This window comes from Peromyscus maniculatus, chromosome 9 (assembly GCF_049852395.1).
Source record: "Peromyscus maniculatus bairdii isolate BWxNUB_F1_BW_parent chromosome 9, HU_Pman_BW_mat_3.1, whole genome shotgun sequence".
In the NCBI taxonomy this organism is placed as follows: domain Eukaryota; kingdom Metazoa; phylum Chordata; class Mammalia; order Rodentia; family Cricetidae; genus Peromyscus; species Peromyscus maniculatus.
The window spans coordinates 60,641,159-60,668,768 of NC_134860.1; the positions used below are offsets into that span (position 1 = coordinate 60,641,159).

At 46.5% G+C, this 27,610-nt stretch overlaps 1 protein-coding gene across 1 annotated transcript in view; it reads left to right on the forward strand.

Moving 5' to 3' along the window:
- Fam124a (family with sequence similarity 124 member A) overlaps nucleotides 1-27,610 on the forward strand; it is a 53,279-nt gene that overhangs the window by 15,655 nt on the left and 10,014 nt on the right. The window contains exon 3 of the mRNA XM_006984286.4: nucleotides 11,753-12,486. Within this exon, the coding sequence (XP_006984348.3) occupies nucleotides 11,753-12,486 (734 nt within the window). The remainder of the gene's footprint in view (nucleotides 1-11,752; nucleotides 12,487-27,610) is intronic.

The following is a 27,610-nucleotide window of genomic DNA, read 5'->3' on the forward strand; positions in this document are numbered from 1 at the left end:
CAAAGGCTGCTTTTTATTCTTCTCATTGTCCATCTCTGAGGCAAGGAAGATTGAGCCCATGGATAGGCCTCCTCTTCATGATCCTGGAATCTCACTTGCACTCCTATCTTGTGAAGCTGTTCAACCACAGAAGATGTGTAGCTGAGGAGTTTCTTTAACATGTGGCTTTGGGGGGGGGCGTGAATTTTTCCCAGTTATAGATGGTTACTTTACCCTTTATAGGTTGCTGGAGAAAGCCAGATCTGCTTTTGTGTGCTGAAAAGCTCAGCACACTGTGGCCCTAAGAGAATTTCACTGAAAGAAAGGAAGAGGAATTCCATTCACTCTCAGAATTTTAAGCTGTGTTTCCAGAACTCTGGTGAGATCATCAAGCCATGAGGCACGATTTGCATTCTTAAGTGGCTTGAATAAAAGGGGCAAATTTTATAAACAGGATGAAAGGAAAACAATAATTATACTGGGGGGGGGGACTTAAGGGTGCCATGCAATGCAGCTGAGATCTGAGCCCGCGTGATTGGAGATTTCCATTCACATAACGATTATAATCACACTTGAGAATTACTCTTAGCAGGTCCTGGGAGCTTAAAATTTAAAATTTTAGGAACCTGTGACCTCTCTTAGGGCTCTCTAACCCCAGAATAATGCATGTAGGAGATAGATGAAGAACTGGCTATATTTGACCCTCCTAATTTGGGCCTAAAGTAGCCCCAACTACAAACTCAGGACATCTGTTGGCTTTCCTGGCTCCTTATCACAAGAGGAATTGAAAGAGTTATGGGTATTCTCCCATTAGGAAGTCTAGGCATCTTGACTGCTGCAAGGCCCTGAAGCTGGCCCGGCTTGTCATTCCTGCCATGTTGCTGGGCCCTGATGGCCGTGCCTCCTGTCCTGGGAACATCTTTTCTGCAGGTTCTCTCCTTTTGATTTCTCAGGGGGTTCTGCTTCCTCTTGCAGTTCCAGGACACTTACTGGAGCATCATAGGTTACCATTTTACACTGGTTACCTTCGTGAACCCCATAGCTCGTTGGAGAGAAGTGAGTTCACTGTGGTTTAATCACTAGCTTAACTGCTTCCTGAAAAGAGTGGGTGGCAGAGACAGCCTCCTGCCTCGGCTCATGATGTGCAGAGGCTCCACACAGACCCCGTAGAACAAGAGTTACCATTTTCTTCCTGTTTGTCAGAGGTGATCACTTATTGATAGATTTCTCTTCCTTGGAGCCGTTTTTATCAGGTCACTCCCTGAAAAGGAAGATCAGTATTTTGGGAGACCTGACAGCACCAAATTTAACTCTGATCTGTTTGGAAACACTGTAATGATGTTTCCTTTCTGTTTTTAGCACGTGACTGTGATTCTCGGGACAAGTGTTCTTCAGAGTCCTATTCCATAAAATCTAACAAAACCCGAATCTATTCATTATCCTCACGTTGGATTTGCTGACTTCATGATTAGCAAAAAACAGCGATGCCCGCAGATTTAGAGGAAAACTCACATGCCCATCCCTAACACAAGGAAACCATCGACAGAAAACCCTCCAGCTTCCCCCCAGCTAGATGAAGTCAGCTGTGGGACTCCTGTGCCTCCGTTCAGTTTATCACACTTTCCTTGATTTCCTTCTCCCTCCATTTCTGAGGAGCTGATTAACAAGACGAATGCTGCTGTTGGATGTACTGCTGACTGCTTATGGATGCCCCAAGCCGCATTATAGTACTAGGGAGAGGGCACACTCATTTCTGAATGGAGGACATTCTTAGGGTTTTGAATTTCTACTCTACTGTGACACAAGGCTAATTTAACAGCATCCAGCAAGTGAACCCCAAATAAGACCATCTCCGTTTTTCTGATGTTTTAGACCTTGCACTGATAACAATGATGATGTTCATGTACAGGTCTGTTTTTCAAGGGAGAGTCACGGTGAGTTACTGGGAGGCTGGATGACTGCAGCCCTGGACAGGGCTCTCAGGCATGGCTGGTGTTAGTCAATGATCTCAGGAATAGCATGCTTCATCTTGGCTGGGGTGATGGCCACAGAGACCAGTAAGAAACCACTTAGATGCTATTCTCACAGAAAAAGCCATCTTGCTTCCTCTGTGCTCCACAGAAGCTGTCTATTTAAAGACCTTACTTAGAAGTGTCTGCTGCATATACTGGTGTTACCATATGGGATGCCTAAAGCTGCCCCTGTACCTAGCTATGACAGTGTCCTTATTTACTCCCCTGCCCGAAGCAATGGCCTCATTCACACTGAGGGAAAAAAGAATCTGCTGGAGCCAGCTTTTCCCACACCCCCACACATCAGGCCTTCAAGTAACCAGCATAGCTTCAAGTTTGGAGATATTTGTCACATTCCTGGACCTTCCTTTTAAAAATGGAGTCATTAGGTAGTTCATAGAGAACACTCTGATGGATCTGGGTCTTGCAATGATTCAGGCGGAGGCTTCACCACAGTTAGCAGGTTGGGGTAGCCCTTTTGGTCCTACATTTTGTCAGCTGCCCAGAGATGCTATTCATAGCCTGGTGGAACACATGCAGTTACTGCTGCCTCAGATAGAGAATGTCAGGCCCCACCTGAAGTTGCATATAGAGAAAGTTTGAGAAGCCCTGAGCTAGCCAGTGGCGTGTGCTTGTATTTCCTGTACTTGGACTCTGGCTTTGTGGTTCTCTGATTTACAGACCATCTGCTTAGGAGATGTGCTCACTTGATAAATACTTTAATTATTTTTTTTTAACTTTATAAGTAAGTCATTACATCCTTCCACTAAGCAGTGTTTACTTTAAAACATGGAACACATCCCTTATGTTTTTGAGCTCATTTTGACAAATGGCGGCGGCATTTACTTGAACAATGATAGAAACAGCACACAAAATCTCTGAGATAATGAAACACAACCTAAAGCATCTGTATTTGATGGTGTAGGCTTCGTATTTTCTCTGCATGGGAGCTGAAAGCTCGACACTGTGGCTGCTTGACAGCTGATAGGAAAAAGGCAATAAGCCAAGCTGTGTATCTGGAAATCGAAGGTAAAGACGTTAGCACACAGACAACTCCTCTATCCTCTGCTGCGCTCAGATCTAATTTAAAAAATACAGTAGAACCCCTCTGACTTCAAAGGTATGAGATACGGCTTCAGGGTTTTAGTTTTGAACTAACTGCAACTATACAAAACTTCTACCAAGGAAGTAAAAAAAATAAAAATAAAAAAAAAAAAAATGGAGCCAGACTTTCTTGTTTAAATTCTCCCAGAGAAAACCAAGTGGCCCCTGAGGAACATCTGTTTTCTGCCAGTGTTGTCAGGACCCCAAGGGAGGGGTCGCAAGAGAGTAGCTGACACACTTGCACCTGCCCTTGATGTGACTATGACATTTCTCATTTTAGAAAGAATTTTATTGCCCAAATAGTTCATAGCCATTTGTTCTTTGTTTATTTTGTTTTCTTTAAAATCAGAAAATGCAAATTCATAAGAGATTAAGACCTAGAATCCCACCCAGAAAATCCATTATTTGTCATTGTCTGCCTTTGCATATTTTAATGACCATCTATATTATTATAGACATATTTATTAGAATGGAAAAGACAGATGACAGACAGAAGATGTCTTATTTCCCCACTATAGACGTTGTAAATGACTGTGTCTCCAGGAACATCTTTCTACAGCAGTTTGAACACCCATGTAGTATTTATTTCATGGGTCTTAGTCACAGTCACCAGTACCTAAAGTAGACACTGTGGGTTGTATGCCACTTCCACTATATAAACACGGTTGCCAGAAACATCCTTACTCAATGGGGAGGAACTCATAATTTATTTGGATACATCCATTATGAGGGTGAACTTCTGCAGGTAGAATTACTGAGATAAAGATGTGCTGTGTGTGTGTGTGTGTGTGTGTGTGTGTGTGTGTGTGAAGCTCATGACCCCTTCCTCCTCCTCCTCCTCCTCCTCCTCCTCCTCTCCCTCCTCCTCTTCTTCTCTTCCTTACTATGGACCATTTCGCTCTCCCACTGACACTGAAGAATAACCAGATGTCTCATAAACATTGTGATGTAATATGCACAGGGGAGATACACATACATGTAGATACAGAGACAGTGCGTATAGACAAACTGTAGATAGGCAGTGAGCAAAAGTACTCTACAGAGTAGCTGAGAAACAAGGAGAAACAAGCTCTTGTGGTGTGGAGCTCCTCTACATGAAGTCTTTTCTGTTCCCGGCATTTAAAGTTACGATCTTATTCTCCTTCAGGCTCGGATAGCAGTAGTAGCCACAAGACCATGAGGCTATGCAAAGGCTTCATGGAAAGTAGACCCCACTCCAGTGGGCAGTTCCTAATCAGTATCCCTTGGCTGCCTTCAACACATGGTGGGCTAGCAGACCAGAAGGACTTGGGGAATCCTGGGGAATGTTCTCCAAGTCCCCAAATCAAAACTGACAAAATCATTGCAGTGTTTAGATGTAAATCATCTAGTATGTTTGTTTCTAGCTGTATTCGTAGCTCCTCCCACTAAGTAATGGCCCTTTCAGAATCTCTGTCAGGTGTGCCCACCTCGTGTCTTATTTCACTGTTTCAGAGCACAGCCTGAGTGAGGCTCGGACATACACTTAAGGTAAAACGGAGGTCCTGCTTCCGAGTGGAGAAAAGTGTCGTGCTCTCCGCCTTACTGGCTGTGTTCTTGTCCCTTTTTTTTTTTTTTTTTTCTTCCTTAAAAATGTCCTGGTTTCAGAAGAGCTCAGCATGTAGCAGTCCGGGCCCATGCCATTGTCTCTGCACAAACGGTGAAAACTGAGAGCCCAGTGGCTGCAGCTGTAGCCAAGGCAGCTTTTTCACAAAAGCCTGAAAGGGCCCAGGGAGCACAAAGATTGCTGATTGTTCTCTGCCAAGTGAAAATCCAGGTTTCAGCTTAACCGCCGCAGCCTGAGTTCCATCCTGAACTGTTGCAGGACCCAAGATGAAGGGAGGAGCCATACTGCTTACACTATAAATGCAGCTAGGAATTGCCTACTCACTTTGAGACTATAAAATTGCCAAAAATTGAGGAAGTCTAAGATTTTATCTTAACTCTTGGTTGCTTAAGGGAATTGCTCATGAGTTTCTCATTAGTTAAGAGATGCAAATAATTGTCTTTTTAAAACATGCTAAAAGCAAAGAAAGCAGATTATTCATTACATTCCAGAGGAATGGCTCTCCCAGGAAGGAGTTTGTACCCCTTTCTGATGCTGCTTAAAGGGAGAGTGTGGCCCTCTATGGATTTTGTGTTTTCTGTCACTAGGAACTTTTCCTCCTACCCACTGGCCTGTGATTGGTTCAGTGTCAGCCTGTGCCCTGGGCGACTCTCTTGCGTATCTAGCCTGTGTTTTCCATGACCGAGTTGCATGTGTCTAGTTGACATGACAGTCACATCCATATCTGGATTGCTCCATTGCCGGTGAAGCTTTAGAGAGGCAAACAGATTCACCCACCCTCATGTGCCTTTCCTAAAACAGCCCACAGAGCTGGAGATGCCCTCACTCAGGGTCCTGAGCCTCCTGAGTGCTCAGAGCACTGGGGTATTTATTAGTGGACATTCTGGCACTGGAAGGGTACTGAGTGGTTTGTTCAGTTGACAGCTCCTGGTTCTGACTGCTGCCTTGGATACCTCTTCCTATGTGAGCATAGAACTCCTGTTTGCTAAGTAAAGTAGCTGTGACTGCTTATGTCGTTATCTATTGAGTCTCTCTCGCCACACACAAGAGCATAAGCTCTCTGAAGGCAAAGTCTATCTTACTCTCTGTTATATATTACCTAGCACATAGTAGAAGCTTGATAAGCATCCCTTGATTCAATAAATGGTGACAAACTGAGAATGCAGTAACAGCGAGATCAGCTGTTGCTCAAAAATCCAGGAAAGCAGATCTGAGTTTGTCAGATGCTAAGACTAGTTCAGAGGGTCACTTTGGAAGGCTAAATCTCAACACTCAGCTAGACATGGTTGTTACTAAGAAGTAGGTACTATGGAGACTTCCAATCTGTCCTAAAAGGTGGTCTAATGCAGGAAGAACCAGATGGTAGGAGCTAGTGCAGGCAAGGCTAGTAGTGTGTGGCCCTGGTTTGGAGAGAGAGGTGGTGAGGGTCTCTCTGTAGGGGGCATCAAGACAGCCAAGTGGCCATCTAGCATCCCAAAGTCTCGCAACAAGCAGAAAGGCCTTGGTCCCCTCCCCTCTCCTCCATAGCACAAAAGCTGTGTGTGACGTGGTCAGCTGGTTCATAACAGGATCATACACTCAAATTAGGTAAAGAAGCTGGAGAGCAGGTCTAGAGCCCCAGCCAGGGACATTAAGGCTTGGGACAAAGATGGAAGGTTGATGAGGTGACAGCATGGTGCCTGGGGAGACTTGGAGTTCAGATAGGCCTTGCTTTCCTCTAGCCAAAGGGCCTTGAGCAACTCAGCATTTTAGCCACCGAGTAGTAGGAAAGATGCGTCTCTAGCATTTTGTTTCGAAGATTCAATGAGATTGCACAAATAAGGTTTGGGGACAGTCGTAGACAAATAATAAGCACTTAATAAATGTTTGTAGTGGGTAGCCATTCCAGCTTGGTTCTGGAAGTTCCAACCCCCATTGAGACTCCGGCACCGAGAGAGCGCCCAGAGCGAGCGCTGGCCCATCCAGCTCTCGGGTCCCCAGGCGCCTCCCCTCGCCCCGCCTCGTAGGCGTGACAGTTGCCAGAGTCTCAATGGGGGTTGGAACTTCCAGAACCAAGCTGGAATGGCTACCCACTACAAATGTTTGCTATTGTCTTTTTTTTTTCTCTTGAGTTTTGGTAGCCAAAAAATACCCTGGGGGTTTACAGGATCAAAGGTCGTTAGGGGGAAGGGGGGCGTGCAGAAAACCTGGGCTGGCTGCGCTGCGTCCTTTCTCAGAGAAGGCCGGGTTTCAACTCTGCTCTCCTTAATGCCGGAGCTGCTCCACTCTGATCGTGGAACCGCAGGAGGAGCCCTCCTCCTCCTTTCTGGAGATTTGGGCTAATTGGAAGGCAGTCCTGTCCCCGTGGCACCTCCCAGCCTGGCAGGCGGCCTGGGACGGTCTTGTGGTGGTGCTTTTGCTGTGTTTTGCCCTGATGGAACAGGTGCTCTGTGGGGTCCTTGGAAAAGACAGGTAATAGATATGATAAAGGCAGCGCACGTCCTGGCGCAGTGTGTCGAGTGCTTCTCCGGGGAGGTCTAGAGGCTTTTCGTGACAATTAATTATTCACATTTTCTCTCCTTCCCTCAAACACTTGGTTCCCTGATCAGTGCTGTAGAGGCGCACGTGTAATCCTAGTGCCTGATGACAGCTTAGAGCTGTTCCGGGGTCACGGGCAGTGGGCACCAGCGAGCATACACATGTCACTGCCTGTTCTTCAGAGCTGGCCTGGAGCAGGACTTCACCCTCTCCTGCCTCCTGGTTCATGCAGCTCAAGGGCGATTCCGGCCCTGGCCTTGTCTTCCACCTGCTGGATCCTGGCTACATCCTGCTTGCCAGCAGTCAGGGGTGGAGCCCCCGCTCACTCTCCCAGGCTGGGCAGCCTGCCCTCTGCAGAGCTATAAACACACAGCCATCCAGGCAGGCTTCAGCCTTTGTGCCTGCTCTCTGGGAAACCTTTATGTGGCTGCAGGAGGTGGCCTATAAGGCCGAGGGCTTGGACAACTCTAGAGTCTTTGGGAAATTTAGCTCCTGCTCCCCTGGGCTTCTTCATGCCCAGCCTCTCCTGCCCACCTGTGCGCTTTCTTGAAATCTCTGTTCTGTTTTTATGTCCTGGGTACCACCCCCTGTGGCTCTGGCCTGTGCTGCCCTCCGGGCAGGGGGCGGTGGCTGAGATGTAAAGACTTTAGCAGGAGCCAAGAGAGAGGTGGCTTCTGTGAATGCTTGTCCTCCGGAGGAGACCCAGGGCCAGAGGAAAGAAATGCAAATGAATATCTGAGACACTGAGCTGGTGGCTGGGAAGGAGCCTCTGAGAGGGATTGGGAAAGGTGGAGCGGCATAGCCAGAAGGGGGTGGGGATAAGAATGGCCGCTGAGCCTCCCCCTGGGAAGCAGGTGCAGCAGGGATGGGGTGCAGGGGCTCACAGGCCTGTGTGCTGGAGAGAGGGTTCTGCCTCTGCCGCTCTTGGTGGGTAACTGGCTTCTGTGCCTTGGTTTTCTGCTCTCTAAAATGGAGGTAATGATCTCAGCCACTTCAAGGGCTGTACCGGGACTAAATGAGCTCACCGTGCCCAGGTCTTTTACAAAAGAACTCCTGTTGGTTCACTCCGGGCCTCTGGCTATGTGTCCACCCTGTGAGGGGGGTTCTGCATCTTAAAAGGGCCACCTCACTTCTCCCAACTTTCTTTCCCAAGCTTCTTTTCCCAACTTCTGCTCCATCTACTCCTTTTTCCGTGACAGAAACTGTAATTCCTTGACCCAACCTCTTCATCATTGTCTTGTTCAAAACCTTTCTGTCCTTTCCCATTTGTGTTGAGAATTGACTGGTGTTTAGCAGAGTCAGGCGTCTTTGGACTGAAGAGTTCGAGGTGGCCTGGGAGAGAGCAGTGTACATTTGGTAGCTGTGGAGTCTTTCGAGGAGCTGGGGGAAAGGCATTGGTCACACCTTCACTACCGCTTCAGCGGCACTGCTGCTGGTGTGAAATGAAATGGAAGAGGCCAGTTAGGCAGAAAGGGGGAGCCCCGAGCTGGCCAGAATAACCCCCTGACTGTTCTCTGAGCCAGTGTGATGGATTTTCATAATTCCAATCTGAATGGAAACACACACAAGTGCAAGATGTTGTCTACAAGTAGCAGGTCCGCCCTTAGATTTGGCCACCACTTCAGCAGCATCAAAGCCCTATAACCAAGAGTCAGCCTCCTGGAAGTAACTACGGTGCCCGGCCAGGTGGCTCGGCGGTGGGCCGCTTGGTCTTCCCCTTGAACCCGCCCTTCTCTTCTGTTGGCCTCTCAGTTAAACATCACAGAAACATCAGCACGCTCCACCCTCTTGCTTTGAATGTACTGCCCTGTGGCCCTCCAAGGCCACCCCTTGTGCCACCAAAGTAACCTGTGACAATACACCTCCCTTTTTGCTCTCCCCAATTCCACCTGCATCTTCAGTACTGCTACTTAATGATCGACTCCTGTCTCCTCATTCATTTGTTATTTCCCATGTGTCTTGGGTCAACAATCTAGCCCTGACTGAACCAGATCTCGCTTGCCATCTGTCTCTGTCTGATCTAGCCTGGGCTTAGCTAGGGTGGTCCTTCCTGCCCCATTCCCCTCCCAGGCTCAGTGGAGTATTTTCTCCTAGACAACATCTTGCCGTCCTGTGACTGGTTTGGATTGTGGCTGCTAAAAGTCCACTGCCCTGCTTGGACATCATGGGCCACTGCTCACTGTGTGCCTCACAACTGGTGACATTGTGAGGACAGGTCTGGATTCCAGATCAACCTGCCTACCACACTCCATCCCTCTCACACTTGGTCGAAAGATATCTGGATTCACCTAAGACCAATCACATTTAGGTAAAGCCACACATGGCACATTCATCTAGGGTCCTTCACATTTAGGTTTAGGCACACAGAACATTTTGAAGGCCAAGCATCTTTCTCAGGTAAGGTTTTTAAGTGGGCACACACCACTATGGCCAGCAAACCCCCCAAGGCAAAGTATTGCCAGGTTAAACACTCAGCTTTGCAGTTGGAGGCCATCTTTCTTACTTTCCTGTTGCCAAAACACCATAACCAAGGCAACTTAAAAAAGAAAGCATTTAATTGTGGATGGTTCATCATCATCATGATCATCATAGGTAGGAAGCCAGCAGGCAGGCATGGCACTGGAGCAGTAGCTGAGAGCCTGCATCTGATTGGAAGCACAAGGAAGGGGGATGAGAAGAGGGACAGGGAGGCGGGGAGAGAATATGAACAAACTGGGAATGGGCTTAAGCTTTTGAAACCTCAAACCCACCCCCAGTGACACACCTCTTCCCAAGGCCACACCTCCTAATCCTTTCCAAATAGTTCCACTAACTGGGAACCAAACATTCGAATTTATCAGCCTATGGGGCCATTCTCATTCAAACCACCACAGAGGTATCTGCCTGGGAGCACAGGAAGGGTGACTGACCCACTCAAGATTTGTAAAATTCTGGGTAGAGAAAAGTAGCTTTGCCTGAGCATACCTGCCTCACCACTTTACCTGGCTCCTAACCACACCCCTAAGGTGTTGTGCTCAGCTCTGGATGCTCCTCCCTGTATCTCCGACAGCACAGTCCCAGGTTCTTCCCAGTGAGTGAGCCTTGTGCTAGACGCCTCAGCTGCAGACTAGACTGAACGCCCCATGCCACACTGGGGGCTCCCTGCCCTACTCAGTGCCAAGCACATGGGACAACGCCCTTCAAAGTCCGTTACAGGGATAAACAAAACAGACCAAAGAAATAAGCAAAACAAAAGATTGTGGGTGTTTTAGGAAGCACTTGTGGGTAGGGCATTGTGACATTTTAGGAAACCCACAAGTGCCTACTTACAAGCTGTAGCATATTCTGTTGAAGCCTTGTTGAGAGTGATGCTTGGTTCTCCAAGCAGGGGTCTGGTATCTAAAGAAATGAGGCAGTTCGGTTGCGTATAGCTGGCTCTTTCACCTGACATCCAACCAAAGAAACGTGTGTGTGTCTAGTTGTATGGTCTTGTTGAAGGTCCGTGCCATCTGTTCTTTGTTAGAAGTTTGGGAAGGGTAGCAAGGGTTGGCTAAGTGGGTGAAGGTGATGGCTGCCCAGGCTGATGAGCTGAGTTTGAGTCCTTGAGACCCACATGGCAGAAAGCGAGAACCTGCTCCAGCCTGCTGTCTGTCCTCCCACCCAAATATAAAGAAACTTTAAAAAGAACTTCAGGAAGATCCCAGTGGTTACATTTTCTATAGGTAGTCCTAACTTCTTGTTGACCCCCATCCCAAGATGCTATTCTCTTTTGTTCATTAGAGACACATATCACATTGAATTTACATTTTTATATCTGCATTTCCCACCTTAGTCATTAAACTCTCACCCATGGGTATGGTGATTTAAAAAGCCACCACCTGAGGCGACACAGGTTGTAGACATAAGAGAGCATTGTTCATTCAGAGTCTTCCTAAACAGACTCCTAGTGTCCTCCTTGCTCCCTACTGACGCCCTGCCAGATATTAGCTGCTCAGATAATGTGAGAGTGAATAAGAAAAGGGTAACAATAAACTCAACTGTTCCCAAGATGGGTAACAGTTGAGATGAAGAGTCCAGACGAGATTTGATCCAACATTATTAAAGCCCTGCAACAACAGGCACGTGTGTGAAGGGGCTCATGAGCCCACTAGGACTTTCTGAGTCAAGAGACTTGGCTTCTCCTAGCTAGAAGAAACTATGAAACCTGCTGGACAGAACCAAGGTTTTTCTAATGTGGTCCAACATAAAGCAATAGCCCCCTTTTCCTCTCTAGAACTTGGGATCACAAAATCTAAGATCATGGATTCCATTCAGTTAGAATTTGGCTTCTCTTCCTGTGAAGGCAATATATATCATTACTGTTTCTCTTAATGGAATAATAATCACATCATTCACTCAGCTATCTGTCCACTCACATCCACACATCCATCCACTCATGTACCCTTTTATCCATCCACCCACCCATCCAGATATCCACTCAACCATTGGCCCACCTAGTCATCAATCTACCCACCCATCCATCTGTCCGCCCATCCATCCATCCACCCATCCATTCATTCATTCCTGTGTGCCTCAGGTGAGCTTTCTGTGGAGGAGGCACAGGACCCTTTCCTGGTGAGCATCCACATCATCGCAGACCCAGGGGCATCTCAGCCACTGCAGGAGGCCATCGACAAGGTTTTGGCGTGGGTTCACCCTGACCTCCCACTCTTCCGAGTGTCGGAGCGGCGCACAGGCAGGCGAAGGCGGAAGTCCCCCAAGGGTGCGCAGCCGGCAGTGGCTGTGGTGCTGTTCCTGCAGGAGGAGTATGGAGAGGAGCAGATCCTGCAGGTGCACCAGGTGCTGCAGCGGCCGCCCTGGCGCCACCACCACACAGAGCGCGTGCATGGCCGCTTCCTACCCTACCTGCCCTGTAGCCAGGACTTCTTCACTCTGGCTCCTGGGACCCCGCTGTGGGCCATCCGGCCCGTGCACTATGGCAAAGAAATCGTGCGCTTCACCATCTACTGTCGCCATGACAGCTATGCCGACAGCCTCCGCTTCTATGAGCTGATCCTGCGCCGGAGCCCCAGCCAGCGGAAAGCGGACTTCTGCATCTTCCCCATCTTCTCCAATCCGGATATAGACATCCAGTTCTCCCTGAAAAGACTGCCCTGCGACCAGAGCCCAGTGCCCACCGACTCCTCCGTGCTGGAGTTCCGAGTGAAGGACATCGGGCAGCTGGTACCCCTCCTTCCCAACCCCTGCAGCCCCATCAGTGAGGGGCGCTGGCAGACTGAGGACCACGATGGCAACAAGATCCTTCTGCAGGTACAGAGGTCGTCTGACATCTGTCTGTCTGTCTGTCTGCGGGTCTGTTGTGCCAGAAAGCCATGTAGTTAGGGCAAAGAAGAGCGCGATGGCCTTGTCCATCCTAGACCGGGATGGGGCATCCCATACTCTTCCAAGCAGGAGCAGAGGTTCAAAGAGGTCTGCCTCTGGTTCTTTTGGCCTCCATGCAACAGTGCTGGCCTCTGTAGACACATGCGCAGTTCTTCCAGGTGTCACCCCGGGTTGAGCGCTCCTAACACTCACAGCTCTCTGGGTGTGGAAGCACACAAACTTCTCACCCAGGGGACTTCCTGATAAAGAGCCCTAAATCCGATCTTTCACCCCGGGGAGGTTCCCCAGTGTATTCTCCATTTCTACGTGAGAAGCCCAAGGGTTTGAAAATGGTACCGAGTCTGTAGAGGAGATTTCGAATTTCTCTCTGCTGCCCCCACCCTCCACTTTCCACACTTGCTGCCACGGGCCCTTGTCAACATTTGAAGTAGCCCCCCACCACCACCTGAGTGCTTTTTTTTTTAGGGAGCCTATGTTGGGTCCAATCTTTCCAGACTGCTGCCTCTCAAGCCTCCTTTCTCCTGTACCCCCAGCATGGTGTGTCCCACACTCATCAGAGACAAGCGATGACAGTCCAAAACTCAAAATTAAACATGGAAGTTAAAGAATGCCCTACCCCTGGCTTTACCCGACCACTGCTTTCCAAGCCAGGCCTCCTGAGCCCATAGGTCATTCAGTCCCACAGGAAGAGGGCTTTGTTTTCCTGCACTGCTTTGGGTTGGAGACGTAGCTCAGGGGTAGAACACTTCCTACCATGCCCCAACACTGGCCTCTGGCCTCATCACCAGTAAGGCCTCAGCCTCTATGATCCCTTTTCATGTCTGACTGACTACCTGAAGAGAAAGAACCAGTAGCCCCTGGGGATTCAGTGACTCTGGGGGAATAATTGTGCCTGCTGGGATCACAGGTAAAGTTTCACCATTTGGGTTGACTGTGGCTTTAAGCACCAGAACTTTCCACCCCCCCCATGATGAGGTAAAGTGATACAGTTCAGATGACTGGATCCAAACTGCATCCAGGGCACCTTGCTTTATTATTGAATAAACTAAACATTAGCCTTTGCTCTTGAAATGTGTGGAAAAACAATTCTGCATCTGAAGACTGCAAGTTTTTTTATGCAAAGTATGGCAGTTGCACCAGTAAAAGTTAACAAAATGCGAAGGACTATATTTGTACTAAAAGACCCAAATGTATGTGATGGCTGCTGAAGAGATCACTTCCTCTCCAGAGCCATGAATTGTCCTCTCTTGATCCTTCTAGTAACGTAAATGAAAGAACAGCGTAGAAGGCTTGGCCTGGACTCCGCCTCCAAGGAAACACTGAAAGGTGTCAAAGGTCATCTACACATTTCAGTGATTATAAAGTCTGTCTAGGTGCAGGCTTTTGAAGATGAGGAATTGATGGAAGAGAAAGAAAAGTGATTCTTACCTTGGGACTAAGAAATGCAAAACTTCTCTATAAGCCAGTTTAGTGGCGGCATGTTCAATACCTCAGGCAGAGGCAGTAAACACCACCTCCCAGTTTTGGAGAATGGTCACTGTTGACCTGTTCTGGTGCAGAGAACAGCCTCCTGCTGTAAACTGAGGTGCACACCTGTCCATCTCTTTAAGTTACTTTCCAAAGTAAAAATGTATAGTTCTATCTTCAAAAAAAAAAAAAAATAAGATATCAGGGCCCCAAGAGGAAAGGCACTGAAGAAAATACCTTTTATTTATTTATTTGTTTGTTTGTTTATTGGCACCAACTGTTCCTACGCTAGTTACTTTTCTCACTGCTGTGACAGACAGAACCTGAGGGAGGGCTTGTTTGGACTCACTGTGTCGGGAGTGCATGACGGCAGGAAACTTGAAGCTGTGGCCTCAGGAGCACGCGGCTTTCCGCTCACATCTCAGCAGAGCTCACATCTCAGCAGATCAGGAAGCACCGAGGAGCGCGTGCAGGTGCTCAGGCGGCTTTCTCCTTGTTCTCTTTTTATTCAGCATAGGACCCCATCACAGACAATGGTGCCACCACTGTTAGAGTCTTCCCTCCTCAGTCAAGCCTCTCTGCAAATGTTCTCACAGACACCTCCACAGGCATCTCCAGGCATGTCTTTTTTTTTTTTTTAAAAGATTTATTTATTTATTATGTATATACAGCATGTATGACTGCAGGCCAGAAGAGGGCACCAGATCTCATTACAGATGGTTGTGAGCCACCATGTGGTTGCAGGGAATTGAACTCAGGACCTCTGGAAGACACACCAACAGTCAGTGCTCTTAACCTCTGAACCATCTCTCCAGCCCCCTCCAGGCAGTCTTAATCCAGCCAAGGTGACAGTCAAAATTAGCCATTACAGTTCCCTAAAGCTCTTTTCAGATATACTTTTTAAGACAAAATGCTTGTGCCATGGATGTAGTTCTACACTGTGGAAAATCTCGATTGCGTAGTTTCTCAGTTGCCTTGTTCAGATTGAGATCGCATTTCCCTTCTCCCCTCCACTTTGTCCAAACTCTGTGTCTAGGAGCCTCTTCCTCTCTTTGTAACTCTTCCAGCAGAGAAAAAAAATATTTGATTTTTGTTTTTTCTATAAACAACCCAGCTCCTCCCTGAACTCTACATTACTCAAGAAGGAGAGGTATCTAATCAATACGAGGTTCAGACTGGCAATGGTGTCTTCCTTTTTGTGTACTCATGAGCAGATATCACATTTTTTAAAAAAGACTTAAGATGCCTGATAAAGACACATACTTAGCACAAAGAGTAATAGCCGCTAGCTAGATCCATGAGGATCTGAAGTAGAGAGTCATGTTGACATGGCTCAGTGGTTAGGAACCCTTGCCTCTTTTTTTTTTTTTTCAAGACAGGGTTTCTCTGTGTAGCTTTGCGCCTTTCCTGGAACTTGCTTTGTAGATCAGGCTGGCCTCAAACTCACATAGATCCACCTGCCTCTGCCTCCCAAGTGCTGAGATTAAAGGCGTGCGCCACCACAATCCAGCTCCCCCTTGCCACTCTTATGAAGGACCCCAGTTTGGTTCATAGCATCCACATTGGGTGGTTCACAACTACTTGTAAGTCCAGCTCCTGTGAGTCCAACACCTTCTGACCTCTTAGAGCATCCCCACGCTTGTGCACCTATCCATGTACAAACACACACACATAAAATAAGAATAAATATTTCTAAGATTTAAAAAGCAGGCATCCTGCCACAAAGAGTTGCTGTCTGTCAAAATGAGCTTCGAGGCAGAGTCCTGAGAATGTCTTCACTGAGAGATGGCAATCACATGCACAGTGGCTGCTTTAGTCATTTTTGTTCAACCTGGATATTGACCAGACACTCAGTCCTAGAGTACTAACCCAGACACAGCACCCGCTACTGTGACTAACCCTCAAGGCATTGCTCGAATCACACTCTCCTAGAATCTGTAGGTCATGAGGAAATTATATCGTGCGTAACTTTAACCAGTTGGTCATTCAGACAATTCATAGGCTGTCTTCTCCATGCCAGGCACTGTGATCTCTGAATGCAGCCAACCAGAAGTCCCTTCCTTAGTGAAATTGTCTTCTAGCAGGGGAATCAGATAACAAAAAAGAAATACAATAAAAACTATAGAATATGTTAGGAGGGGAGATGCTGGGGGAAAAAATCCACCTATCTTCTAAAACTTCAATTATGAAGTTGATTCTATTCATAAAAGCAATGTTTATTAATCCATCAGAGTCTAAAAGTTTTCAGTTAACTTCAGTCAAGCAAGAACTGTCCTTGTGTATGCTAAGATTTCCTGGTAAGCTATGCCAAAAACTTCGGAACATGTGTAAACATCCTTTGGGATGAAATGATATTCATTTTTCAAATACATTTTTCTGCCTTTGCATAGTGTATGTGATACAAAATACAGTCTTTGGAACGTTCCGAAATGTAGGTCGTTTTTGTCTGAACCTAGCGTGTTGCTTAGCTGAAATCTTCGTTGTGGGAATTGAGTGGATCTGTGACTGCTTAGACTGCTCCAAAGGAGAATAACACCCTGGAAAGCAAAGAAGGTACCTGGGACGGGAAGGCGGGCTGCACCTGAGTCATGGTGTGCTGCCGCTCATTTCCTGTCACTTTCTAAAGCATGAGGTTGCACGGGTTTCCTGTTATATAAATTCCATGTCAACAAGATGGTTTTCAGCGTTCTCCTTTCCTGCAGGGCTGGCATGCATGTAACTGAAATAGAATTTAGCGGTTTATGAGAAACTGCTTCTACTGAAGCACTTAGTGGAGGTTGAGGAAAAGGGTGAAGCTGCCCCTTCTGTGGCAGGGGCTGGGCAGCTCTATATTTTGCTGAGATATCCCCTCCCCAGCAGGCCTTGGTTGAAAGCCACTCTACCCATCCACAGCTGGAGCTGGTGTACTGTGTTGGGCTGACCCAGCCTGACTTTGCTGGCTATAGCTGGTGTACCGTGTTGATCTGACCCAGTCTGACTTTGCTGGCTGTAGCTGGTGTACTGTGTTGGGTTGACCCAATCCATCCTCCTTGGGTATAGCTGATATATAGTGTTGGTCTGACCCAGTCTGGCTTCCCTGGCTGTAGCTAATACACTGTGTTGGGCTAACCCAGTCCAGCCTTCTTGGCTAGAGCTGATATACCTACCACGTGGGCTGAAAATCCCACATGCAAAACTTGGCATCAGACAGAAGCTGCATTTTCTACTAGGGAGGGAAAACTGTCCCACTTTGAGTGGAGGGAATGGCTCTCACTTGCAGAGAAGAGACAAGGTCTCAGAGTTGCAGCTCCATATATCCTGGAGCTGTGGTCTCGCACCTATAGGTATCTCCTCGGTATATTAGCTGCCTTTGCCATGGCTGTGACAAAATGGTGGGCAAGAATGACTTGTCTCTGAGAAAAGGTTTATCCTTATAGTTCAAGGGGAGACAGTCCACCATGGTGGGGTGACAAAAGCCAGAAGCAGCTGGTGACATCACCGTTGCAGACAGGAAGCAGAGAATGGACAGAAAGGGAAGTGGGGCTATCAAACCTCAAAACCCACCGCCAGTGACCCACTTCATCCAAAGAGGCCTTACCTCCTAAACATTTTGTAAGCTTCACCAACAGTGGCATCATCTGAGGACCTAGTGTTCCAACACATGAGCCTATCGGGGACATTTCACATTCAAAACACAGTGCTCACCACAGGTGTAGTTTAATCTCAGATAAATGAATTCTCCCTTCTTCATAGTGTGTGGTAGGTGTTTGTTCTTGATAGCCAAAGGAGGAGTGCACTTAGTTTTCATAGACAAAACTCAGCGCTGAGCTCCATCTTTCTAGAGAACTATCTAGAGAAAGGAGGGATGGCTGGGGTTAAAATATACACACTGGCCTGGCCTGGCCACTGCAGGGTAAAAGGTGGCCTCTATGGGAAAATAGCAATGTATTATATTGTCCTACAATCTGATCTCTTTATAAGAGGAAAGGAACTTCTAAGTTTTGCATGCAGACACATTAAAAAATGACTATGGGCATAGGCTTCTAACCTAGTCATCCAAATCTAGCCAGGGAAGGTCTCAGCTAGACATCAGTGAAAGCAAATATTCCTGTTGGCCTGGTCCTCGTAAGAAGCCATGTGTGCTGTCTGCCATTCAACAATGACCTTACAGTATTTAAAGATACCAGAGATGACCCTTCAAAACCAAGTGTTCTTCTTTAATTAAAAAAATAATTTATTTATTCTTATTTTGTGTGTTTGGGTGCTTTACCTGCATGCATGTCTGTGAACCCCATGTGTGAGTACCCATGGATGCCAGGAAAGGGCATCAGATCTCCTGGGGCTAGAGACAGAGATAGAGATAAGAGAAGATAATCAAACAGACCAAGAATGAAGGCAGTGTGCCCCGAGAACACCTAAGGGAGAGAGTATTTCCAACAGAGGCCATCGTCCTTAGTCTCAGGGTATGAAAATGTCTACAGTAGAAACAACTAATGGGATACTCACTCCTGGGGAGGGAAGAGAGGACCCTCTTCCTAAAACAAATGTTACTATAGTAGCTCCGCACCACAGTTTTCACTGGGCTTTCTTGGTTGAGTTCTGCTGGATGTTAAAATATCACTTTAACCATTTTTGTTATATATCTGCTACTTACACTCACTTCAGAATCCAAACCACAGTTATGGTGAAAGAGTCTACATGCTACATAAATTTATAAAGACCATAAGGTTTCCCTGGGAACTTACACAGCCTCGTGGACTAATAAGCATGTGTATACATAATATTAATTTATTACATTATCCTATGTGTTTGGTTTTGGCTCGGCTTTCTTTCATTAAGCTAGCGTTGCACAGCACTATCCTCAAAGCCAGTGGTTCTCAACCCGTGGGTCACAACCTTTTGTGGGTAGCATATCAGATAACCTGCATATCAGATATTTACATTATGACTCATAACAGTAGCAAAATTACAGTTATGAAGTAGCAACAAAATAATTTTATGGTTGGGGGTCACTACAACATGAGGGACTGTATTAAAGAGTCACAGCATCAGGAAGGTTGAGAACCACTGTTCTGTGCCAAACCGCCATCTTCTGACTCCTGCATGCAGAAGATCACCACCACTGGACCTTTTGACTGTGGATGCTCCTTCATCAAATGAAAGTCTGGGCAGGGTCATTATCCCTCCTCAGCATCCAGCCTCTCTTCCTAGCCAGTTGTAATCTGCCCTAGTTACACATGGCCTAGTAGTTTGGGGACCAGCTAGAGTATCTAGGCTAGGGAGTGGGGACTCCACCATGCCTGTGAGGAAGCTGTCATTATGCTGGGTAAAGACTTTCGGGTGCAGCTGCTTTGGAGCCCCTCAGGCGTCTGCAGTAACTCCTCACCCATGTTCCAGAAGTGAGCCCAGTAAGCTTGTTGGCTCCCCAGGGTGAAATCAAACTCTGGTTTGTCATGGGGACTTCATGAGGAGGGTAGAGACAATGCCTAGTCTCCTGTACTCCCCAGTGGGGGGAAAAAATCACAGCAGATGGTAAATGTGTTTGTTAATGTCACTGTGCCTTGTGGTATTAAGAGGGGAAAAACAGTAAATGACTTTAGTAAAGATGGGTTTGTACATAGAGAAAACACAGGCAAGTTACAGAGGTCTGGGTAAGTTAAAGTGTGTAAAGAATGAGACTTGGAGATGATGGAGATGATATTCAAATTTCTAAAGTCAAAGTCTAATACACTGAGGTTAAACCTCTGCTTAAATCAGTGGAGCCACTGGTGATTGGTTCTTGTTAAAACAAAAACATCCGCACTTAATCCAGTTGACACTGATGACTGGTTCTTGTTAAAACAAAAACATCCGCACTTAATCCAGTTCAGTTGAAGATGTTTGTTTGGCCCCAGCTTCTCCGACTATTGCACAGAGTGACAAGTATCAGACTGGACTAAGTGGTCTCCTGTGTGTTGCACAACTGGAGGCTGTGCTGACGGTCACAGGAATTAAAAAGGAGGGACTCGGTGAGGTCCCAGGGGACTGTCGCCCATCTCAAATGTTCTGTATCTGTGGCACTGCACCTATTCTCTTGTTCAGGAGAGCCGTGGAGACTCCAGCTGGTGAGTCTAACAGTGTCAGGTCTACAAGAAGAGGGTCAACACAGAGGAATGCTTCCTCAGTGCTTTCTGGTGAAACCATGGTCAAGCAAGGCCCTTGACTTATCTTCACGTGAAGGGAACAGCTAGCAAAGGGGAGTCCAGAGGAGCCAATGGTCCCTCCCAAACCCAAGTGACACTGAGGACCTGATCCTAAACTGGCCTTAGCAGTAAAACATGGTGGCCATCCAGAAGCGGTGGTGGCTCACGCCTTTGATCCATCCCAGCACTCTGGAGACAGAGGTGGGTGGATTTCATTGAGTTCAATGCCAGCCTGCTCTACATAGAGAGTTCCAGGACAGCCAGGGGACATAGACCTTATCTCTCGTAAACAAGCAGAACAAAGTTAGTTAATGGCCATGTACATGGTCTTAAACATCCAGCAAGAAAATATAACAAAAGACTTAAATGATTAATGTGGTTTTTTAATAATCCAGTGGATTGCACTCACCAGATAATAGACAACAGTCTGTATAAGATGCCATTTAGACAGCTATGTCTTACTAATGATTTTTCTTCTTGATAAGAGAAATGCTGCCTAGATACAATATTTCAGACCTGAGCTTATTTTCCACACTGCCACCAAGAGAGCTAGGCCCACTATTGTTTTTAACCTAAAAAGACAAATGATGATTAAATGTCTTCTCTCTCTTCCTCTCTAGCAGCCATCTGGGAGGGACATCATAGTGTGACTCTAAGTATCCTAACAGCTATCAAAGTGACTAAAAACAGATTCTGGCTTCATTGCTGTTGAGTCCAGCCTTGTAGATCAAGAACTGTGAGGAGCACAAGTAGATGGATGCTTGTGTGAGCACATCAAGAGAGTCCAATCGACCTTGATTTAAACATAGCTCTGGTTCTGGTTTGTCCTGAATCCCTTCTGCACTGGGTAGCTTTGTGTCAACTTGACAGAAGCTGGAATCTCCTAAAAAGAGGGAACCTCACTTGACAAAAGGCCCCCATCAAAGTAGGACATTTTCTTAATTAATGATTGATTTGGAAGAGCCCAGCCCACTCTGGGTGGTGCTGCAACTGGGCAGGTGGTCCTGGGGTGTATAAGAAAGCAGAGCAAGCCAGGAAGCAGCATTCTTCCATGGCCTCTGCTTCAGTTTTTGCCTCCTGATTCCTGCCCTGACTTATCTTCAGGATTTGCTATGAGCTGTAAGGTAAAATACGCCCTACACACACACACACACACACACACACACACACACACACACACATACACGCACACGCACAAAGAGGAAGATACAAACGATTGAGGATATATTAATAAGGACAAAGAGAAAGTTTCCAGGGCTTGATCACTATTGAAGTCAGTTTTACAGCCTCCCAGTGTTCTTAAAAGATGGGCTCTAATCTTGCACATGAGAAAATGGGGTCAAATCAGAACAGTTTTTCTTTTGGATACAACCTCAGACTCCCACTGAAATTTTGGTGTGACTGTCTTCCTCTGTGTCTGGTGGGATGGGAGAATCCAGAAAGCTAGCCTGCTAATTGCTTTCTCTTCTACCAGATGTCCACCCTTGGCACAGTCCCATGGTGGCAGGAACAGGATTGTATGCCATGAACATGTAGAACCAGGACTTCAGGAGGATATAGAGACTGGAGGCTTGTGGCTCATGAGTCTTGCTGTAGGTTCATGGAAGCCAGAGAGGGAACCTACCTACCTTAAAAGATGGACCATGAATGATACTGTAGGTACATGGAAACCAGACAGGAAACCTACCTGTCTTGAAAGATACTTTGAGGTCTCCGTCTCTGTTCTGTTGCTGTGAAGAGACACCATGACCAAGGCAACTCTTATAAAAGAAAGCATTGAATTGGCGGCCTGCTTACACTTTCAGAGCTTAGTTCAGTATCATCATGATGAGAAACATGGCGGCAGGTATGATGCTAGAGCAGTAGCTCAGAGCTATATCCTGATCCACAGGACAGTAGAGACAGAGACAGAGAAAAACCTGGGCCAGGTGTGGGCTTTGGAAAACCTCAAAGCCTCCCAGTGACACACTTCCTCTAGAAAGACCACACCTCCTAATCCTTCTAACTCTGTCAAAGAATTCTACTCCCTAGTGAGTAAGCATTTAAATATAGGGTGTATGGGGCCATCCTTATTCATCCACCACAAAGGTCTAATAGTGCAACCACTTGTGAGTACTGTTGCTGACCTCTGACCTTCCCCTTCAGTTGCCTAGCTGCCTTGCAGTCAGGCCTTTGGCCCAAGAGCACCCCATTACCAGAGGACTGCAGAGGCAATGAAGTTTCAAGAGGTATAAAATTAGTCAAGTATGTAAGTAACAGAGGAGAACCACAGGCTGGGAGAACTGATAAGAAGTGGTGGGAATTGGCCATGAGGGTTGCAGTCTGAGGAGGGTGGAATTAGATACTGATGTAAGTGCAAGGAGATGGGCCATAGAGCCAACCCCCTTACGTTGGGGAATCCCAGCTACAACAACAGTAAAAGGGATCCTTGTCCCTCCTTGCTGGGACACTTCCCAGGCTCAGTCAACTAGAAAGCATCCCCAAACTACTTGGAATGGAACACCAGTACTCCTGGTGAAAACTCTTGCCTAGTCTTAGAAAACCTTAGAATTAAGACTGAAAATACGATGGTAAATTAACTCATAATACTGGCATTTTTATAGTAAGTTGTTTGGTACTTTAACGATTTGGTGAATTTTGGAGTGTCTTAGTTAGGGTGTCTATTGCTGTGAAGGGACACCATGACCATGGGAACTCTTAATAAGGAAAACATTTAATTGGGGCTGGCTTACAGTTTCAGAGGTTTAGTCTGTTATTGTCGGGTGGGGAACATGGCAGCATGCAGGCAGACATGGTACTGGCGAAGGAGCTGAGAGTTCTACATCTGGATCAGCAGGCAGCGGGAAGAGAGAGAGACACTGGGTCTGGCTTGAGCTTCTGAAACCTCAAAGCTCCCCAATGACACACTTCCTCCAACAAGGCCACACCTCCAATAATGCCACTCCCTATGAGTCTATGGGGGCCATTTTCATTCAGACCACCACATAGAGAATTTAATCTTTAAATCAGGAACTTGTTATTCTGATTTTAAAATGTCACTTATAATTACCATAGGCTCTTTGCTTATCATGGTGCAAGCCCCTAGGTCCAAACCCTCATACCACCACAAAAAAAAAAAAATTAAGTTGAAGCATTTGAGTTAAATTTTAGCAAATGTGTAAAATTGAAGCAATTTGGGAGATAATGGTCACTTGTTTAAATATTTAGTTGATTAAACCTACAAGTTAATTAATTAAGTATTTGACTATAGGTTTTGTTGATAGAATTGCTGTGGGTAAGTCCAGTAAAAGACTGCTTACTTAGCATGGGTAAGGCCCTGGGTCCCATCCCAGGCATCCATCCCTAATGAAAACACAAGTCAATCCACTAAATATATAAATGCATCCAATGCCTTTTTAATGTATTAGAGGAAATTAATTCAGCCTCAAAAGGCCCCTTTAAAGCAGTTCTTGCTAACATTTGCAGATTTGTTAATAGTGTAATAAGATTTGCAAATTGAACTGAAATCAACTATAAGCAAAATGGATAGCTTGGGGGGCTGGGGAGATGGCTGGGGGCTCAGAGCACTTGCTGTGCAAACATGAAGATATGAGTTTGAATCCCCAGCATTCACATAAAAAGCCAGGCATGGCTGCATATGTCTGTATCCACAGTATTGGCAGATAGAGACGGGTGGATTCCTAGAGCTTGCTGGTCAGGCAACCTAGCACAAAGGGCAAGCAAGCTTCTGGTTATTGCAAGGCCCTGCAATAACAAGGTGGTAACACAGAGGAGGATAAAGAGAGTGAGGCAGAGCCCTGCTTTGACCTCCACATGTGGGTACAACAAGCACATAGATGCCCCACCCACCCACCGAATAAAAACTGACATTTCTAATTAACTCCATGTCATTATCATTATTATCGTGTGGTGCTAGAGAATGAACACATGGCTTCATGCTCACTAGGCAAATGTCCTACCACTGAGCTATATTCCTTGCCCTAAATACTCAGCTTTAGAAGTAGCTTTTGGGGGCTAGCAAGATGATTTAGCAGATGTGGTGGTTTGGAATGGCCCCCACAGAATCATGTGTTTGAATGCTTGGCCCATAGAGCATGGCACTATCAGGAGGTGTGGCCTTGTTGGGGTAGGTGTGGCTTTGTTGGGGGAGGTGTGGCTTTGTTGGGGGAGGTGTGTCACTAGTGGGGTGGGCTTTAAGGTCTGAGAAGCTCTAGCCAGTTCACTTCTGCTGCCTGGGGATCAAAATATAAAACTCTCAGCTCCCTCTCCAGCACCACATCTGCCTGCATGCTGCCATATTTCCCACCAAGATGATAAGGGACCAAACCTCTGAAAATGTAAGCCAGCCCCAGTTAAATGTTTTCGTAGTTGCCGTGGTCATGGTGTCTCTTCACAGCAATAAAACTCCTAAGACAGCACATAAAGGCACTTGCTACCAAGCATGATGACCTTGGGACCCACATAGTAGAGAGAAGTTGTCCACTGTTCTCCACACATGCACTGTGGCACATGTACACACACACACACACACACACACACACACACACACACACACACACACACAAAATGTAATTAGGAGGAGCTTTGAGTGGTGTTTCTTTTTGTTGTTGTTGGTTTTGGTGTGTGTGGGTGTGTGTGGGTGGGTGTGGGTGAGAGAGAGAGAGAGAGAGAGAGAGAGAGAGAGAGAGAGAGAGAGAGCAGATCAAGAGCACTTGCATTGATGCTCCAGAATCTGAACTGATCTGAAATCAGTCTTCACTCTGGAAAATGAAAGATAAATTTAACTCCAGTTAGGACAGGTCCAGGTAGAACCAAGGTTGGTCCCAGCCCTGTAGAAGTTCTAAGGACCTGATTACTAAGCCAGGAGAGTTAAGAATCAGTCAACAGCTCTGGGATCCTAGTCTAACTCACTGTGTTCCTGAAGTAAGCCTGTAGGATGGGGATCTGCCCCACCCCCTTGAAGGCCATCTGTGACTCCAGGATTGTCCCAATTTCACTCAGAGACCCCAGGCCCAGATTTGTCCTCCAGCCTTTGTCCCTAGGAGATAAAAATGGCTGATGTGTCTTCAGACAAATGCCTACTCACCCAATGTCAGATCATTGCGACACTGAAAATGCATTTATCATTTATGCCATACAAAGCTGCTTGCATTTTACCTTGCCCTTGGTGAGATATACTTTTTGATATACCATCCTTTTTGAATATTGCTGTGGGATGGTCTGTATATCAAATTACTCTGATTGGTCAATAAATAAAACACTGATTGGCCAGTGGCTAGGCAGGAAGTATAGGCGGGACTAACAGAGAGGAGAAAAGAAAGAACAGGAAGGCGGAAGGAGTCACTACCAGCCGCAGCCATGACATGCAGTATGTGAAGATACCGGTAAGCCACGAGCCACGTGGCAAGGTATAGATTTATGGAAATGGGTTAATTTAAGATATAAGAACAGTTAGCAAGAAGCCTGCCACGGCCATACAGTTTGTAAGCAATATAAGTCTCTGTGTTTACTTGGTTGGGTCTGAGCAGCTGTGGGACTGGCGAGTGACAGAGATTTGTCCTGACTGGGCAAGGCAGGAAAACTCTAGCTACAGAATATCAAGTTCTTCCATCTCTAGGCCCTTCTGTTTCTGCACCTGCTTCTTAAATAATGAGCACTTCAGGGATGAGGTTTTCAAGTTGTTATTATTTAATATTTTCAGAAATGAAAATATTAAATTTCTGGCCAGGAGAGAGTACCTTAGGGTGGATGGGAGTTCCTGAAACACTCCTCGGGCACTTCATATAAACACAGGAAATTTTGGGGTACCGACCCCAATTCTGTGAAGTAGAGACACTGGCATTAGACCAAGCTCAGTAGTCAACACTATCTCCCAGTAGGTTTATGAGGAAAATTAGATCTGTCTTTACTCTTCAGTCTCTCCAATAGCCATGACTACCTGTGCTCTGAGGAAGGCCCCTGGAGCTTTTGTGTAGCTTGGGCTGTGAGAACTCTGGGAGAATTCTTTGTTCTGTGAGAGTCAGTCGATCTCCTCTGATGTAAGCAGTCTTGGTGTTCCGGGCATTCAAGTTACAAATGTATTCAGAAGCTCTCTGTTTTAAGTGAATGAATAGATGAGCTCACAAGAGCAAACTTCTAAAGCTGTAGAAATGGTTGGAACTGATGAGGTTCAAGGCAAACAAGCAAGTTTTGTTGTAAAAACAGATTTGTAGATAAGAACAAGGTAAAAGGTTATGGAGAAGGAGATGTGGCAGTGAAATTCCCATTGCCATGTTATTCCCCAGACAGGTGAACTAAGAAGACAAGTTCACTGTAACTTAGTCAAAATACTTGTGTAAAAATGGAGGAGCGCATGCTAAGTGAACTGCCATAGCTGGAGACTAGACAAAGAGGAAAACCGTGGTCCCCTCCCCATAGTGCTCTAGGTCTCGGTGTTCCAGAGCCAACTTTTGGAGCTGTCACGTTGCAAACACTTCATGTAGATGAGCAAAAAGTGTTCTTACGGTTCTAGAAAGAGTCATGTGTCATCATGAAAACTTATAGCCACTCAAGTCAGCCATTTCAGTGGCCATAGAAACGGCTATGGAACCTTGAAAAAGAAAAGAAAAAGCTGAGGCATGAGCCATCAGAAAGTCAAAGAAGTCACAGCTCTGGCTGGACATTAAAGTCACCCAAGGAGCTTCATACGCCCTGCCTGCTGCCCCCATCCCACCCCAGAGGCTGTTTCTGCTGCTACAGAGTTTTTGATATATTTTTTAAAGCCTCCCAGATGCACTCAGGATTGTGAAGTGCTGACCCATGCCACGGGGATCAAATTCAACTATTCTGTTCCTCCTGGCATATGTTGGTGACAACCTCAGTCTTGAGACATTTTCTCCAGTATCATTTCTGGCAAAAACATGTAGCCATTTGTCCAAATGGCGCTGTGGATTGCCCAAGTTTAAGGTGCCAGGAGTTTACCAGCTGTTGTCTAAGCCGTGATATAAGCCCGGCCAAGGCCAGTGGAGGTTTGGGAGATGTCTGGAGGGTCACTTCATTAGTATTCCTTTTCCGCTGTGGTCAGACGGCCCCGTCTTCCAGTAATGCTGCCTTTGAATTCTAATGGCCTATTTCTAATCTATGGAAGGTGGTAGAGATTCAGTTATTCATGAATGAATGCTTTCAAGTCCAGGGGGAAAAAAACCCACCACAATAACAACAAAACAACACAAAGCTCCCCATGGTTGACGCTTTCTCCATCAGACTAGCCTCTTCCCTCCTCGAGGCAGACTGGGTGGTCCAGTTGAACAGAACCAGCCCTCCTCCCACCCATATGAGGAGCTGGAGGCATGCGAGTGGGCAGCAGGGCATGCCGCCTTCCTGTCCTTGCTGACTGCCTGTTGTCTTTGCCACTATGAGCCATGAAATGGCCAAGAGCCAATGCT